This window comes from Nerophis lumbriciformis, linkage group LG24 (genome assembly GCF_033978685.3).
Source record: "Nerophis lumbriciformis linkage group LG24, RoL_Nlum_v2.1, whole genome shotgun sequence".
NCBI classification, from domain to species: domain Eukaryota; kingdom Metazoa; phylum Chordata; class Actinopteri; order Syngnathiformes; family Syngnathidae; genus Nerophis; species Nerophis lumbriciformis.
Genome location: NC_084571.2, coordinates 35,684,693 through 35,702,500, shown reverse-complemented (window position 1 = coordinate 35,702,500; position 17,808 = coordinate 35,684,693). Strand labels below are relative to the sequence as shown.

At 40.3% G+C, this 17,808-nt stretch overlaps 1 protein-coding gene across 1 annotated transcript in view; it reads right to left on the bottom strand.

The window, feature by feature from the left end:
- The window catches only part of atp13a1 (ATPase 13A1), a 42,394-nt gene that overhangs the window by 15,168 nt on the left and 9,418 nt on the right, over positions 1-17,808 (bottom strand). Inside the window, exons 7-17 of the mRNA XM_061982040.2 lie at positions 14,074-14,203; positions 13,940-13,995; positions 13,740-13,866; positions 13,521-13,658; positions 9,593-9,713; positions 9,349-9,506; positions 9,086-9,261; positions 1,337-1,447; positions 1,133-1,258; positions 954-1,062; positions 682-875 (exon numbers count right to left, since the gene is read on the bottom strand). Coding sequence (XP_061838024.1) covers positions 682-875; positions 954-1,062; positions 1,133-1,258; positions 1,337-1,447; positions 9,086-9,261; positions 9,349-9,506; positions 9,593-9,713; positions 13,521-13,658; positions 13,740-13,866; positions 13,940-13,995; positions 14,074-14,203 — 1,446 coding nt within the window. The remainder of the gene's footprint in view (positions 1-681; positions 876-953; positions 1,063-1,132; positions 1,259-1,336; positions 1,448-9,085; positions 9,262-9,348; positions 9,507-9,592; positions 9,714-13,520; positions 13,659-13,739; positions 13,867-13,939; positions 13,996-14,073; positions 14,204-17,808) is intronic.

The window sequence follows — 17,808 nt, the reverse complement described above, 5'->3', positions numbered from 1 at the left end:
CATGGACGCCCCTGCTTATTTCAGCAAGGCAATGCCAAGCCATGTGTTACAACAGCGTGGCTTCATAGCAAAACAGTGTGGGTACTAGATGTAGTGCAGACCTGTCTACCATTGAAAATGTGAGGCGCATTATGAAGCCTAAAATACCACAACAAAGACCCCCGGACTGTTGAACAGCTTAAGCTGTACATCAAGCAAGAATGGGAAATAATTTCACCTGAGAAGCTTAAAAAAGGTGTCTCCTCAGTTCCCAAACATTTACTGAGTGTTGTTAAAAGGAAAGGCCATGTAACACAGTGGTAAAAATGCCCCTGTGACAACTTTTTTGCAATGTTTTGCTGCCATTAAATTCTAAGTTAATGATTTGCAAAAAAAATAAAAAAAATTCTCAGTTCGATCATTAAATATCTTGTATTTGCAGTCTATTCAATTGAATATAAGTTGAAAAGGATTTGTAAATCATTGTATTCTGTTTTTATTTACCATTTACACAACGTGACAACTTCACTGGTTTTGGGTTTTGTATATAAAACTCTAGACCACGTATATAAGACATAACATCTTTTTCACGGACTATTTTCTAGGGAAAAAATACAGTTTTATGATCGGCTCGATACCGTATTTACTCTTGAATCTCTGGAATTCTCACGAGCACCAAAGGTATTGTGCTTTTCGTCCTACCTTTTGTTTGGGGCTGACTCGTGCAAACACTCCTATGTGAGGCAAGAGGGTGTGCAGCAGCTGAGGGTTGCAGCACAGCCTCGCAAGACCTTCGCCGGTGACGCACAGGTCATACTGGCAAATAAATGAAGAGACCGAGGGCGGCGGCAGGGGTACGTGCACGCTGCCGTCGATTGACTCCCACTGCCAACAGCCTGGAAATAACAGCGTCGAGGTTGTAGTTGATGACTATAATACAGTGAAAAGCCTTGTGTGTACAAGTCAACCCCTACCATGGTTGGGACCTGGTTGCAATATAAGCGTGTGCTCCTTTTGGATGAAGTGGAGCTCTCTGGCGACATGGCACGCCGTTAAGGGGTTGTCCCCTGTGATCATTACCACCTGAGAGCACAAAAACAGCAAGCGTGTACTTACAATTTTGCAAAAGCAGGCATTGCACGAAATAACTCACATGATGCGACGCCTCTTGGATCTCTCTGATGACCGCCTTGCTGTCGCTCTTGAGGGGGCACGATACCACCATGAAGCCCGCAAAGTTCAAGTCACATTCCAGCAAATTTCGACTCATCTCCCGCACCTATGATGATCACAAAGATTCAGCCAGGTTTAGAAAAAAATATACGACATAATGTTACCATTTTTGGAGTAAAATAACCTGCTGATGATTTAGGTGGCCCATCTCCTTATAACCCAAAGCCAGCACTCTTGCACCTTCTCTGGATATTTCTTTGTGCACTTCGTCATAACTCTCTGGACACCTTGAAAACTGCAACCACAATGACATCGATACAGATTATTAGTAGTTAAGGAGGTTAATAACAATTATTCAAACATGAATAGTATTCATAAGTAAACAGCTGGACAAGGCTTTATGTTATTATCATACTTGCCAACCTTGAGACCTCCGATTTCGGGAGGTGGGGCGTGGTTAAGAGGGGAGGAGTATATTTACAGCTAGAATTCACCAAGTCAAGTATTTCATATATATATATATATATATATATATATATATATATATATATATATATATATATATATATATACACAGTATATACCGTATTTTCCGCACTATTAGCCGCACCTAAAAACCACAAATTTACTCAAAAGTTGACAGTGCGGCTTTTAACCCGGTGCGCTTTATATATGGATTAATATTAAGATTCATTTTCATAAAGTTTCGGTCTCGCAACTACGGTACCGTAGAAGAGGAAGTGCTTCTTCTTCTACGCAAGCAACCGCCAAGGTAAGCACCCGCCCCCATAGAACAGGAAGCGCTTCTTCTTCTACTGTAAGCAACCACCCGCCCGCGTAGAAGAAGAAAAAGCGCGCGGATATTACGTTTCATTTCCTTTGTGTGTTTACATCTGTAAAGACCACAAAATGGCTCCTACTAAGCGACAGGGATCCGGTTCATGAAAAGACACAATCTCTCCATCCACACACGGACTACTATTTCACAGCAACTGCCTAAAGACTTTCAAGAAAAGCTGGCTACTTTCCGTGCATATTGTAAAAACAAGATAGCTGTAAAAAAAGATCCGGCCAGAGAACATTTTTATCAACATGGACGAGGTTCCACTGACTTTTGATATTCCTGTGAACCGCACTGTGGATACAACGGGAGCACGTGCGGTGAATATTCGCACCACAGGGAATGAGAAGTCATCCTTCACTGTGGTTCTAGCTTGCCATGCTAATGGCCAGAAACTTCCACCCATGGTGATATTCAAAAGGAAGACCTTGCCAAAAGAGACCTTTCCAGCCGGCGTCATCATAAAAGCTAACTCGAAGGGATGGCTGGATGAAGAAAAGATGAGCGAGTGGTTATGGTAAGTTTACGCTAAGAGGCCGGGTGGCTTTTTTCACGCAGCTCCGTCCATGTTGATATACGACTCCATGCGCGCCCACATCACGCTGGTTTTTAATATATTATTAAAGTTTGACTGACCTATCTGACTGTTTTTTTGACATTCCTTTAGCGCAGTTAGATGCGGCTTACAACACGGGGCGGCTTATAGGTGGACAAAGTTTTGAAATATGCCGTTCATTGAAGGCGCGGCTTATAACCCAGGGCGCCTTATGGTGCGGAAAATACGGTATATAAAAGAAATACTTGACTTTCAGTGAATTCTAGCAATATATATATATATACATATATATATATATACATATATATATATATATACACATATATATATATATATGTATATATACGCTGCTTCACGGTGGCAGAGGGGTTAGTGCATCTGCCTCACAATACGAAGGTCCTGAGTAGTCTTGGGTTCAATCCCGGGCTCGGGATCTTTCTGTGTGGAGTTTGCATGTTCTCCCCGTGACTGCGTGGGTTCCCTCCGGGTACTCCGGCTTCCTCCCACCTCCAAAGACATGCACCTGGGGATAAGTTGATTGGCAACACTAAATTGGCCCTAGTGTGTGGATATGAGTGTGAATGTTTTCTGTCTATCTGTGTTGGCCCTGCGATGAAGTGGCGACTTGTCCAGGGTGTACCCCGCCTTCCGCCCGATTGTAGCTGAGATAGGCTCCAGCGCCCCCCGCGACCCCAAAAGGGAATAAGCGGTAGAAAATGGATGGATATATATATATATATATATATATATATATATATATATATATATATATATTAGAGATGCGCGGTTTGCGGACATAACCGCGGAATCCGCGGGTCGGGCGGTTGAAATTGAAAAAAATTAGATTTTATCCGCGGGTCGGGTCGGGCGGTTGAAATAAAAAAAAAAAAAGATTTTAAATAGATTCAGGCGGGTGGCAGTTAAACCAATTCGGAAATATATATACATAGTTAAATGTTGTTACCCACATACGAAAAACGAGCAGGCACCTGCAGCATATACCACAAGAGAAGAAGAAAAAAAAAAGAGATGGCAACGCCGGCAGCAAACGTGGTACGCGACAAACTAAAAAAGGGAATACTAAAGACCAGGGGAAAAAAATGCCAGAAAAGTTCAGCGTGGACTCGTTTTTATGAGGTTGTAAATCAGGATGATAGTAATGCTGGCTACGTGATTTGCAAGAGCTGCGACGCTGTTTATGTCTACGACAGTCACAAAACCGGGACATCTAACATGGTGCATCACATTTGTGCAAAACCCCGAATCTCCACAAACACCCTGAGCATGAGCAGTTTCGTCCGCCGTGATCCCAGAAGAGTGCCACAGGATGTTAAAACAAGATAGAACGCAGCTGCTTGCAGCAGTTTGAGTGGCGCGAGCGCGCTTGGAGGTGCGCTCAGCGCGGCTCCCAGATGATTGCGCACTGGTGTGCGTCTGGGCACGCATTGAATGTCTCTGCTGCATTGGATCAGTCTCCTTTCTTTAACAGGCAAAAGCTTTATAACCTCACTAATGCCTTGCATCGTCTATATTAGATATATAACAACGGGCGGGTGGCGGATGGGTGCGGTTTTGATTAAATGTTAGTTCGGGTGGATGGCGGATGGTTGACGACTTTTGTGATGCGGTTGCGGATGAAATAACTGCCTATCCGCGCATCTCTAATATATATATATATATATATATATATATATATATATGTATATACAGCATATATATACATAAGAGAAATACTTGAATTTCAGTGTTCATTTATGTACACATTTCACTCATCTACTCATTGTTGAGTTAAGGGTTGAATTGTCCATCCTTGTTCTATTCTCTGTCACTATTTTTCTAACCATGCTGAACACCCTCTCTGATGATGCATTCTGCTTCGTCTCCTTGTTGTGTGCGCAGTTGTGCACTGCACTCTCTAAAAGCCCTAGATGTTATTGTCACATATGCATGTACAGTAGATGACAGTATTGTCCTGTTTAAGAGTGTCACAACATTGCTGTTTACGGCAGACGAACTGCTTTACGGTAGACGAAAACGTGACTGCTGTTGTTGTGTGTTGTTGCGTTAATGAAACTGCCTAACAATAAACCCACATAAGAAACCAAGAACTCGCCCTCGATCATTCTACAGTTATAACGTGATTGGGCAGGCACGCTGTTTATATTGTGGGAAAGCGGATGTGAAAGCAGGCTGCCGACACGTCACTCAGGTCCGCATTGAGCTGGAGGGGGCGTGGTCTCCAGCTCCGCCTGAATTTCGGGAGATTTTCAGGAGAAAATTTGTCCCGGGAGGTTTTCGGGAGAGGTGCTGAATTTCGTGAGTCTCCCGGAAAATCCGGGAGGGTTGGCAAGTATGGTTATTATCTTACATTATTTTTTAGGAAACGTCGGACCAGTAGCAACATTATGTCTTATGCGTGGTGAATTTAGCACTAAAAACATTCGGGAATTGCACAAAATCCTGTATTGTTGCGGATCAGAGGAGCATTAACATTTGCATTTTAAAATATAGAAAATCTCCTGGAAAAATTGGTAGAAATGTGGGATTTCTCTACATCTCAATAACTTGGCAGTAGAGATGTCCGATAATGGCTTTTTTGCCGATATCCGATATTGTTCAACTCTTAATTACCAATTCCGATATCAACCGATACCAAAACATACAGTCGTGGAATTAACACATTATTATGCCTAATTTTGTTGTGATGCCCCGCTGGATGCATTAAACAATGTAACAAGGTTTTCCAAAATAAATCAACTCAAGTTATGGGGAAAAAAAATGCCAACATGGCACTGCCATATTTATTATTGAAGTCACAAAGTGCATTATTTTTTTTTAACATGCCTCAAAACAGCAGCTTGGAATTTGGGACATGCTCTCCCTGAGAGAGCATGAGGAGGTTGAGGTGTGTGGGTGGGGGTAGGGGTAGCGTATATTGTAGCGTCCCGGAAGAGTTAGTGCTGCAAGGGGTTCTGGGTATTTGTTCTGTTGTGTTTAAGTTGTGTTACGGTGCGGATGTTCTCCCGAAATGTGTTTGTCATTCTTGTTTGGTGTGGGTTCACAGTGTGGCGCATATTTGTAACAGTGTTAAAGTTGTTTATACGGCCACCCTCCGTGTGACCTGTATGGCTGTTGACCAAGTATGCGTTGCATTCACTTGTGTGTGTGAAAAGCCGTAGATATTCTGTGATTGGGCCGGCACGCAAAGGCAGTGCTTTTAAGGTTTATTGGTGCTCTGTACTTCTCCCTACGTCTATGTACACAGCGGCGTTTTAAAAAGTCATACATTTTACTTTTTGAAACAGATACCGATAATTTCTGATATCACATTTTAAAGCATTTATCGGCCGATGATATCGGCAGTCCGATATTATCGGACATCTCTACTTGGCAGCTACTGATTTTTTTTTTTTTAGAAGTTTATAAATTTAATAAATGGTACGGTTTCCTCGAGAGGAACCCGATAATATTGCTAATATTTAAAAACAATGCTGGGCTCCTTCACAAAGCTTACATTTTTCAAGCTGGTTGACATAATTTCTTCCTGGATGTTACAGAAAGTGTGAAAATGTGTGAGTTCCTGCCTGCTCTTCTTCGCTTATTAATAAGTCCCCTATAGTATTTGTCATGACATTTACACACATTTAGGATTTTTGGCAGCGATATCTTTTCTGTCGTCTCCATGTCCATGTATCTTTATTTGACTGAATCACAGAACATGAAACTGTGTGCTCCTTTGAGCCCTTCCTCAGAGTGTTGCCGAGGCTTGTTGAGTGGACGTCATTGCTGCAGTCACAAAAAAACTACGAAAACAGAACTGGGAAGACGCTGGGAAAGAAAGACAAAAACTGGATTTCCGGCAAAAAGGTAGATATTTATCTATTACCTGACCGCTCCTATGTTAGCGACCTCTCTTTGTTTATTATGTATATTTTCTGCTGGATCTACTCTTTATTTTATGCTGCAGCTGTTACATATTCTGTAAAATTGTACATGGTAATAGGGATTTGTTACATATTGTATATGTTATATAAAAATGTAATAGAATATAATAATATATCAATATATTTTATATACTGTATGTATGATATTTATCTATTACCTGACCGCTTCTATGTTATCTACCCCTCTTTGTTTATTATGTATATTTTCTGCTGGATCTACTCTTTATTTTATGCTGCCCTTTTTTTGCTGCAGCTGTTACATATACTGTAAAATTGTACATGGTAATAGGGATTTTTTTATATTGTATATGTTATATAAAAATGTAATAGAATATAATAATATTTCAATATATTTTATATACTGTATGTATGATATTTATCTATTACCTGACCGCTTCTATGTTATCTACCTCTCTTTGTTTATTATGTATATTTTCTGCTGGATCTACTCTTTATTTTATGCTGCCCTTTTTTTGCTGCAGCTGTTACATATACTGTAAAATTGTACATGGTAATAGGGATTTTTTTAATATATTGTATATGTTATATACAAATTTAATATAATAACATAATATGCAAAATTGTACATGGTAATAGAGATTATTTTATATATTGTATAAAAATTTAATATAATATAATAATATATCATTATATTTTATATACTGTATGTATAATATGTAAATATTACATGTATGTTAAATTTTATTTTGCTACTATGGTACATTTTAAACTGTTTTTAACTTTTAACTTTAACTGTTTTTAACTGCTTTTTATCTAACAAATTGTTCTTAGGGTAATTTGTATTTGCTTTTTCAATGTTTATTTTACTTGTTTTAAATGTTATTTTTTAGTCTGTCCTTTGCCTCTATTTCTTTGTGGTGTACAGCCCTTTGTTCTTCAACTGTGGTTGTTTTTAAACGGCCTTATATATAAAGTTGTTATGGTATGGTATAGTATGGTATTTTTAGTCTACTTTATACCTTTTATTTTCGCCCTCTTTTTGTGCCCTTGTGTGGATTATCCTTTCCATCGTTTGTTACTGAGCTACTGTGTGGAACAATCCCTTTGTGGATCATTAAAGTTTGTCAAAGTCTAAGTCTAAAAAAATAGGAGTTTTTGACAGGTAAGCAAAGAGTCAATGCAGGAGGGCGAAAAAGGGATGGGGGAAGGACGTAGCGCTGCTGTGAAAAAACAACAACATCTACTTTACCCGTTGTTATATTTTTTTATATACTAAAAACTGGTATTTTATGTTGTATCTGCTCATGGTAGTTCTGTTGTAGTTGTGAAGAAAAAAAAAGAAGCAGTTACTAATAAAAAAAAAAAGACCTATACAGATATGCGGCCATAATCAGTCGATCCTTACAACACAAGTCTAATTAAAGCTGCAAGCAGCATTGGTCGGGCCCGCGTATTTGGCAGGTGCTAGTCCTAAATGTCCCAATACTTTTGTCCAGTGATAGTCATAAGTGTCCCAATACTTTTGTCTACTTTTAGTCTGAAGTGTCCCAAGACTTTTGTCTAGTGTACCTACCTTGTCTGCATTGTGTGGGCACGCTGGTGCTTCCTGCTTTTAAGCAGCCATCTTAAAAAAACAGCAGCGCAGCAGCATCAGCGCAGCGGGTCTTTGAAGGGTCATAAAATCAAAACCGGAGCAGCTATTAAAACGCTGTTCTGTTATTTTATACACAAGGGTTTAATCTCTCTCCTGTGTTAGTTTGAAGCCGAAACGACAAACACGCTCAGAGGAGATAGTTTTTGAAGGAAGGTGACCGGTTTTTACAAAAAAATTGTTTTGAAGGGGGAATAGCAAACTTCCTGTTGATTTTTGCTGGGGGTTGTCAATTTATGAAATGTAGGTCTAAGTGAGACCTACATAGAGGTTTTTGTTTCATGTCTCTCCGACCTTCCCAGTGGGAGTTACAGGCAGTTTCGTCAGTTTTTTCATCCGAGGAGCAGTTTTTTGTGCGTTTCATTAAAAAATTGCGCTAGAGCACAATTTTGAGATTTGGGGTTAGGTTTTTTTATTAGATCGCAATTTTTGCCAGTCCTGATGTGTGTGTTCAGTTCGGTGAGTTTTGAAGCATGTTAAGGGGGTCAAATTACAGCTCAAAGAGGCAAAAGTGACTGTTTTTAGTACTTTTTTGTCTTGAAGGGGGAATTGCCAACTTCCTGTTGATTTCTGCCCGATGATATACAATTATGAAAACTAGGTCTAAGTCAGACCTACATACAGGTTTTTGTTTCATGTCTCTCCGATCTTCCTAGTGGGAGATATAGGCAGTCTAGTTTTTTTTTTCCTAGGGGGCGCTAGAGCGCAATTTTGAGTTTTGGGGTTCGTTTTTAAAAAAAAAAAAAGGTAATTTTCGCAGGTCCTGATGTGTGGGTCAAATATGGTGAGTTTTGAAGCATGTTAAGTGGGTCAAATTACAGTTTAATGTGGCGGCGGAAGAATAAAGACTAAAACCTTACAAATTCAATAGGTCTTTATGGCCCATTGCATAAGGACTCCCTTTGGGAGTCCTTATGCAATGGGCCATGCGGGCCCTAATTACAAAGCAATGAGGCACTAAGGATGGCGCTAATGTGTACCATGGTTCTGAGTGTCTCCGGTGCTCCTTTAACCGCAGAGACATAGCAGAGCTCCGTGGATCCCAGTCTCTCGTAAGAAGCCAGGACTGACATCCTCTTAAGGGAGCTGGCAAAGTGGAAGCGCTGATGGATCTTTAGGCCCTGGGTTTTGATGCCACGTGGGAAGACCTTTTCATCTGGAATGAGACGAGGCACAAATATACCGTTTTCTCTCGGAACTTTGCAGCATTCCGCTAAAAATAAAGTGGAGCGCGTGCTTCTACCTTTGGTGAGGGTCCAGTCAGCAGCAGTCAGCATCGCCTTCTCCAGGGGATCTCCAACCAGCTGTCCATCATCTAGGGTGACGAGCGAGTGGCAGGTGGCTACCACCCGATGCGTTTCGACGGGTATTTCGGACACAGGCATCACCTCCTTTCCCGCCCTAGTTGTAAACGTGCAAGTCTATTAAATAACACCGCTGTAAAACAAGTCAAGTAAGGGATGTACGGGGGCGGGGGGGGTTGTTACCTGAGGCCCGCCACTCCTCGCACCACCAGACTGTCGCTTGTCAGCGTTCCCGTTTTGTCGAAACAACACACCTCCACTTTCCCAGCAAAAGGAATCCTGAAGGGCTCAGTGCAGAACACATCTACAAAACACGGGGATGAAAAAAAGAATGAGGAAATAGGATGAGCACACATGCTTCATTACATAGTTTAGCCACGGCAATAAGAGATAAAGCAAGTGATTGAACATTTGCATGCAAACTAATATTCTGTGATTAATCTATCGGTGAATTTAAAAAATAATTACCGAGTGTGTCGTTTTTCCGCTTGTTTTTGTGTTGCGTCCCGAAGAAATCACACAAAGTATGACACCCTTTTTAACATTTATTGCCAATCTTGTGCTTACAACAGGTTCAATTCCTTATGTAGTTTAACCACGGCAATAAGAGATAAAACCACAGTGATTGAACATTTGTATGCAAACTAATATTCTGTGATTAATCTATCGGTGAATTTAAAAAATAATTACCGAGTGTGTCGTTTTTCCGCTTGTTTTTTTGTTGCGTCCCGAAGAAATCACACAAAGGATGGCACCCTTTTTAACATTTATTGCCAATCTTGTGCTAACAACAGGTTCAATTCCTTACATAGTTTAGCCACGGCAATAAGAGATAAAGCAAGTGATTGAACATTTGCATGCAAACTAATATTCTGTGATTAATCTATCGGTGAACTTTAAAAATAATTACTGAGTGTGTCGTTTTTCCACTTGTTTTGTTGTTGCGTCCCGACGAAGTCACACAAAGTATGACACCCTTTTTAACATATATTGCCAATCTTGTGCTAACAAGAGGTTCAATTCCTTACATAGTTTAGCCACGGCAATAAGAGATAAAACCACAGTGATTGAACATTTGCTTGCAAACTAATATTCTGTGATTAATCTATCGGTGAACTTTAAAAATAATTACCTAGTTTGTCGTTTTTCCGCTTGTTTTTTTGTTGCGTCCCGAAGAAGTCACACAAAGTATGACACCCTTTTTAACATTTATTGCCAATCTTGTGCTAACAACAGGTTCAATTCCTTATGTAGTTTAGCCACGGCAATAAGAGATAAAACCACAGTGATTGAACATTTGCATGCAAACTAATATTCTGTGATTAATCCATCGGTGAATTTAAAAAATAATTACAGAGTGTGTCGTTTTTCCGCTTGTTTTTTTGTTGCGTCCCGAAGAAATCACAGAAAGTATGACACCCTTTTTAACATATATTGCCAATCTTGTGCTAACAACAGGTTCAATTCCTTACATAGTTTAGCCACGGCAGTAAGAGATAAGGCAAGTGATTGAACATTTGCATGCAAACTAATATTCTGTGATTAATCTATCGGTGAACTTTAAAAATAATTACAGAGTGTGTCGTTTTTCCGCTTGTTTTTTTGTTGCGTCCCGAAGAAGTCACACATAGTATGAAACCCTTTTTAACATATATTGCCAATCTTGTGCTAACAAGAGGTTCAATTCCTTACATATTTCAGCCAAGGCAATAAGAGATAAAGCAAGTGATTGAACATTTGCATGCAAACTAATATTCTGTGATTAATCTATCGGTGAATTAAAAAAATAATTACCGAGTGTGTCGTTTTTCCGCTTGTTTTTGTGTTGCGTCCCGAAGAAATCACACAAAGTATGAAACCCTTTTTAACATATATTGCCAATCTTGTGCTAACAACAGGTTCAATTCCTTACATAGTTTAGCCATGGCAATAAGAGATAAAGCAAGTGATTGAACATTTGCTTGCAAACTAATATTCTGTGATTAATCTATCAGTGAACTTTAAAAATAATTACTGAGTGTGTTGTTTTTTCACTTGTTTTGTTGTTACGTCCCGAAGAAGTCACACAAAGTATGACACCCTTTTTAACATTTATTGCCAATATTGTGCTAACAACAGGTTAAATTCCTTACATAGTTTAGCCACGGCAAAAAGAGATAAAGCAAGTGATTGAACATTTGCATGCAAACTAATATTCTGTGATTAATCTATCGGTGAACTTTAAAAATAATTACTGAGTGTGTTGTTTTCCCACTTGTTTTGTTGTTGCGTCCCGAAGAAGTCACACAAAGTATGACACCCTTTTTAACATTTATTGCCAATCTTGTGCTAACAGGTTCAATTCCTTATATAGTTTAGCCACGGCAATAAGAGATAAAGCAAGTGACTGAACATTTGTATGCAAACCAATATTCTGTGATTAATCTATCGGTGAACTTTAAAAATAATTACCGAGTGTGTCGTTTTTCCGCTTGTTTTTTTGTTGCGTCCCGAAGAAATCACACAATGTATGACACCCTTTTTAACATTTATTGCCAATCTTGTGCAAACAAGAGGTTCAATTCCTTACATAGTTTAGCCACGGCAATAAGAGATAAAGCAAGTGATTGAACATTTGCATGCAAACTAATATTCTGTGATTAATCTATCGGTGAACTTTAAAAATAATTACTAAGTGTGTCGTTTTTCAGCTTGTTGTGTTGTTGCGTCCTGACAAAGTCACACAAAGTATGACACCCTTTTTAACATATATTGCCAATCTTGTGCTAACAACAGGTTCAATTCCTTACATAGTTTAGCCACGGCAATAAGAGATAAAGCAAGTGATTGAACATTTGCATGCAAACTAATATTCTGTGATTAATCTATCGGTGAACTTTAAAAATAATTACTGAGTGTGTCGTTTTTCCACTTGTTTTGTTGTTGCGTCCCGACAAAGTCACACAAAGTATGACACCCTTTTTAACATATATTGCCAATCTTGTGCTAACAAGAGGTTCAATTCCTTACATAGTTTAGCCACGGCAATAAGAGATAAAACCACAGTGATTGAACATTTGCATGCAAACTAATATTCTGTGATTAATCTATCGGTGAATTTAAAAAATAATTACCGAGTGTGTCGTTTTTCCGCCTGTTTTTTTGTTGCGTCCCGAAGAAATCACACAAAGTATGAAACCCTTTTTAACATTTATTGCCAATCTTGTGCTTACAACAGGTTCAATTCCTTATGTAGTTTAGCCACGGCAATAAGAAATAAAGCCACAGTGATTGAACATTTGCATGCAAACTAATATTCTGTGATTAATCTATCTGTGAATTTAAAAAATAATTACTGAGTGTGTCGTTTTTCCGCATGTTTTTGTGTTGCGTCCCGAAGAAATCACACAAGGTATGACACCCTTTTTAACATTTATTGCCAATCTTGTGCTAACAGGTTCAATTCCTTATATAGTTTAGCCAAGGCAATAAGAGATAAAGCAAGTGATTGAACATTTTGCATGCAAACTAATATTCTGTGATTAATCTATCGGTGAACTTTAAAAATAATTACTGAGTGTGTCGTTTTTCAGCTTGTTGTGTTGTTGCGTCCCGACGAAGTCACACAAAGTATGACACCCTTTTTAACATATATTGCCAATCTTGTGCTAACAAGAGGTTCAATTCCTTACATAGTTTAGCCACGGCAATAAGAGATAAAGCAAGTGATTGAACATTTGCATGCAAACTAATATTCTGTGATTAATCTATCGGTGAACTTTAAAAATAATTACTGAGTGTGTTGTTTTTCCACTTGTTTTGTTGTTACGTCCCGAAGAAGTCACACAAAGTATGACACCCTTTTTAACATGTATTGCCAATATTGTGCTAACAACAGGTTCAATTCCTTACATAGTTTAGCCACGGCAATAAGAGATAAAGCAAGTGATTGAACATTTGCATGCAAACTAATATTCTGTGATTAATCTATCGGTGAACTTTAAAAATAATTACTGAGTGTGTCGTTTTTCCACTTGTTTTGTTGTTGCGTCCCGAAGAAGTCACACAAAGTATGACACCCTTTTTAACATTTATTGCCAATATTGTGCTAACAAGAGGTTCAATTCCTTACATAGTTTAGCCAAGGCAATAAGAGATGTGTTCACAGCCAGGGAAAGCTCAATGGGGAGTTCTGGTGGAACCACTGATGTGAGGATTAAAGTGCACTCCAGGAAGAGTTTGTAACGATTCCTGCTGAGGTCCTTGGTCCCTGAAGAGAGGAGGCGCACAGAGTACTTAAAACACAACACACTCCATTTTGTTGTGCACCTGTCATGACGGTGAACCTCACCTTCCACCCACACGTAGGAGGCGGCCGCAATGGCGAACACGAGGAGGAAGAGGATGAAGATGAATGTCTCCAGGTTGTTCGCCGTCACCCTCTTCACGCCAAAGAGGATGGTGCGCAAAAGTTTGCCCTGCGTGCACAGCGGTTTCAAGAGGACGGTTGGATTCACCTGACTGAAAGGGGAATGAAGAAGAAACACTTACCTGAGAGGTGTAGAATCCCGTTCTCAGGACGTAGGCAACACAACCGTTGTCCACAGCTGCACATGCAATTAAAAAAAGCCATTCAATCTGTGAGATCATATCTTGAGCAGATACGTAAACATTCCTCCGCTTACGTTTGAGTCCAACACTGGCCTTTAAAGGGGGGCTATGCTGAACCACTTTGGTCCCACCGGAGATGACGTGAAGTCGAGAGTCTAACTGAAGGTTAAGGACGTGCTCTGGGTCCAAGTCCTCCACAGGTTCCTAAAAGCCCACCATGGAATATCAACAATTTATATGACTATTCCCACAAACAAACACATTATTACATTTTGCATAGAATTTTTTTAGTGCTGTGTCAGTCCACAAAGAAACAGCTCTTGGTGGTGATAAGCTAAATCTGTAGCCACAGCTGGAAAATGGAAAAGGAGCTGAGGGGTGGGGGTGGGGGGGGGGGGGGGTGCTTTGCCAAATGACACAACAGCAGTGATTGAAATGGAAGAATCCAAGTGTTCGAACTGCCAAGCCTTAAAGGGGAACATTATCACAATTTCAGAAGGGTTAAAACCATTAAAAATCAGTTCCCAGTGGCTTATTTTATTTTTCGAAGTTTTTTTCAAAATTTTACCCATCACGCAATATCCCTAAAAAAAGCTTCAAAGTGCCTGATTTTAACCATCGTTATATACACCCGTCCATTTTCCTGTGACGTCACACAGTGATGCCAATACAAACAAACATGGCGGATAGAACAGCAAGTTTATAGCGACATTAGCTCGGATTCAGACTAGGATTTCAGCGGCTTAAGCGATTCAACAGATTACGCATGTATTGAAACGGATGGTTGTAGTGTGGAGGCAGGTAGCGAAAACGAAATTGAAGAAGAAACTGAAGCTATTGAGCCATATCGGTTTGAACCGTATGCAAGCGAAACCGACGAAAACGACACGACAGCCAGCGACACGGGAGAAAGCGAGGACGAATTCGGCGATCGCCTTCTAACCAACGATTGGTATGTGTTTGTTTGGCATTAAAGGAAACTAACAACTATGAACTAGGTTTACAGCATATGAAATACATTTGGCAACAACATGCACTTTGAGAGTGCAGACAGCCCAGTTTTCATCAATTAATATATTCTGTAGACATACCCTCATCCGCTCACTTTTCCTGGGGGTCTGGCGGCAGATTTCTTTGACTTTATGGTTGGAAATGCATCTGCTTTGAGTGTCGCAGGATATCCACACATTCTTGTCATCTCTGTCGTAGCATAGCTTTCGTCGGTAAAGTGTGCGGAACAAACGTCCAATTTCTTGCCACTTTTGCATCTTTGGGCCACTGGTGCAACTTGAATCCGTCCCTGTTCGTGTTGTTACACCCTCCGACAACACACCGACGAGGCATGATGTCTCCAAGGTACGGAAAACAGTCGAAAAAACGGAAAATAACAGAGCTGATTTGACTCGGTGTTTGAGAAAATGGCGGATTGCTTCCCGACGTGACGTCATCGCTCCGAGAGCGAATAATAGAAAGGCGTTTAATTCGCCAAAATTCACCCATTTAGAGTTCGGAAATCGGTTAAAAAAATATATGGTCTTTTTTCTGCAACATCAAGGTATATATTGACGCTTACATAGGTCTGGTGATAATGTTCCCCTTTAAGTTTCTGGACAACCCGGGCTGAGCTCATCTAAGATGGACTGATGCAAATCAAATCAAATCAAATCAACTTTATTTATAAAGCACATTTAAACTTTACCACAGGGGTAGCCAAAGTGCTGTACAATGAGCAGGTTAAAAGATAACAAGAGAAACGAGCAAGCACAACACAACACAAACAGAGATATAAAAGCAGGTTCACAGCAGGTGCATTGTGGGACGCCATAGCAAGATGGAGATCACTCAGTGTTAAAAGCCATGGAATAAAAGTATGTTTTTAAGAGCGATTTAAAAACAGGAAGAGAGGAGGCCTGTCTAACACTCAGTGGTAAGTCGTTCCAGAGCTTGGGAACAGCAGCGGCGCAAGCTCTGTCACCTCTAAGCTTCTGCTTTGTGTCAGAGACCGTCAGTAGCAGCTGATCGGCTGATCGGCTGATCGGGGGGGTGGGGGTGGGGTGGGGTGGGGGGGGCAGTAAGGCTGAAGGAAGTCGGAGAGATATGCTGGAGCGAGGTTGTTTAGACATTTAAAAACAAATAGTAGGAGTTTATAATTGATTCAGTAACGCACTGGGAGCCAGTGAAGGGACGCTAATATAGGTGTCTGTGTGGAAAAGTCTTCTTTGGTCTGACGAGTCCACATTTCAAATTGTTTGTTGGAAACTGTGGACGTCATGTCCTCCGGAACAATGAGGAAAAGAACCATCCGGATTGTTATAGGCGCAAAATTCAAAATCCAGCATGTGTGATGGTATGTTGATGTATTAGTGCCTTAGGCATGGGTAACTTACACATCTGTGAAGGCACAATTAATGCTGAAAGGTACATACAGGTTTTGGAGCAACATATGTTGCCATCCAAGCAACGTTATCATGGACGCCCCTGCTTATTTCAGCAAGACAATGCCAAGCCACGTGTTACAACAGCGTGGCTTCATAGTAAAAGAGTGCGGGTACTAGACTGGCCTGCCTGTAGTCCAGACCTGTCTCCCGTTGAAAATGTGTGGCACAATATGAAGCCTAAAATACCACAACGGAGACCCCGGACTGTTGAACAACTTAAGCTGTGCATCAAAAGTTAAAAGGAAAGGCCATGTAACACAGTGGTAAAAATGCCCCTGTGCCAAATTTCTTGCAATGTGTTGCTGCCATTAAATTCTAAGATAATGATTGTCTGCAAAAAAATGTTCAGTTTCTCAGTGCGAACATTAAATATCTTGTCTTTGCAGTCTATTCAATTGAATATAAGTTGAAAAGGATTTGCAAATCATTGTATTCTGTTTTTATTTATCATTTACACAACGTGACAACTTCACTGGTTTTGGGTTTTGTATGTTGAACCTAATATGTCCATAAGAAACAAGGTAAATATGAATAATGGTGTAACAGACTAAAAAAATAAATAAAATCACACAAATCACACCATGAATTGATTAACGTGGACCCCGACTTAAACAAGTTGAAAAACTTATTGTGGTGTTACCATTTAGTGGTCAATTGTACGGAATATGTACTGTACTGTGCAATCTACTAATAAAAGTCTCAATCAATCAATCAAAGAAGCTAATGTGCTGATTGAATGAGCTGTTAGCATTGGCGAGTAATCGGCCCGCCCACATTGGCGTGGTGGATGAAACATTTGTACACCAAAGCACATGTTTATTCAGCCTACGGTTGGTAAATGGAGGGTCGGATAGGAATTTTCTGAGGAGTCACTTGGGGCTAGGAATCCAATATTTGGATCGGATGCCGATATTTGCCAAAAATTGCGTATCGGCAAGGCATGGGAAAATGCCGATCCAGATCCAGTTTAAAAAAAAACTCCGGGCCGTGTTTTCCAACGCACCGATTTAAATAATACATTCCACTTTTCTGCTGCTCCGTAATTTCCGTTCCGCATTTTCCAGCACACCTTCAACACATCCACAGGTCTGTGAATTCTTACGCAGTTGCTTTTAGCTTCTGGCATTACACGACAGGCTCTTCTCACTCTTTCCTGTGTCTCCCTCTCACAGACAGCAAGTGCACCTTCTTACACACGTCACATACTGTCACGTCATACGTCACATACGTATACGTCCTCCCCGAGCAGAGAGGTAGCAGCATGGCTAACGTTAGCTGTGATGCTAGCGCAGTCATGCGAGCAACGCTCCCTCTAAGGTGCTCGCCTGTGCAATTGCGCACTGTTTAAGCGTCCTCTGCGCATAGCAAATC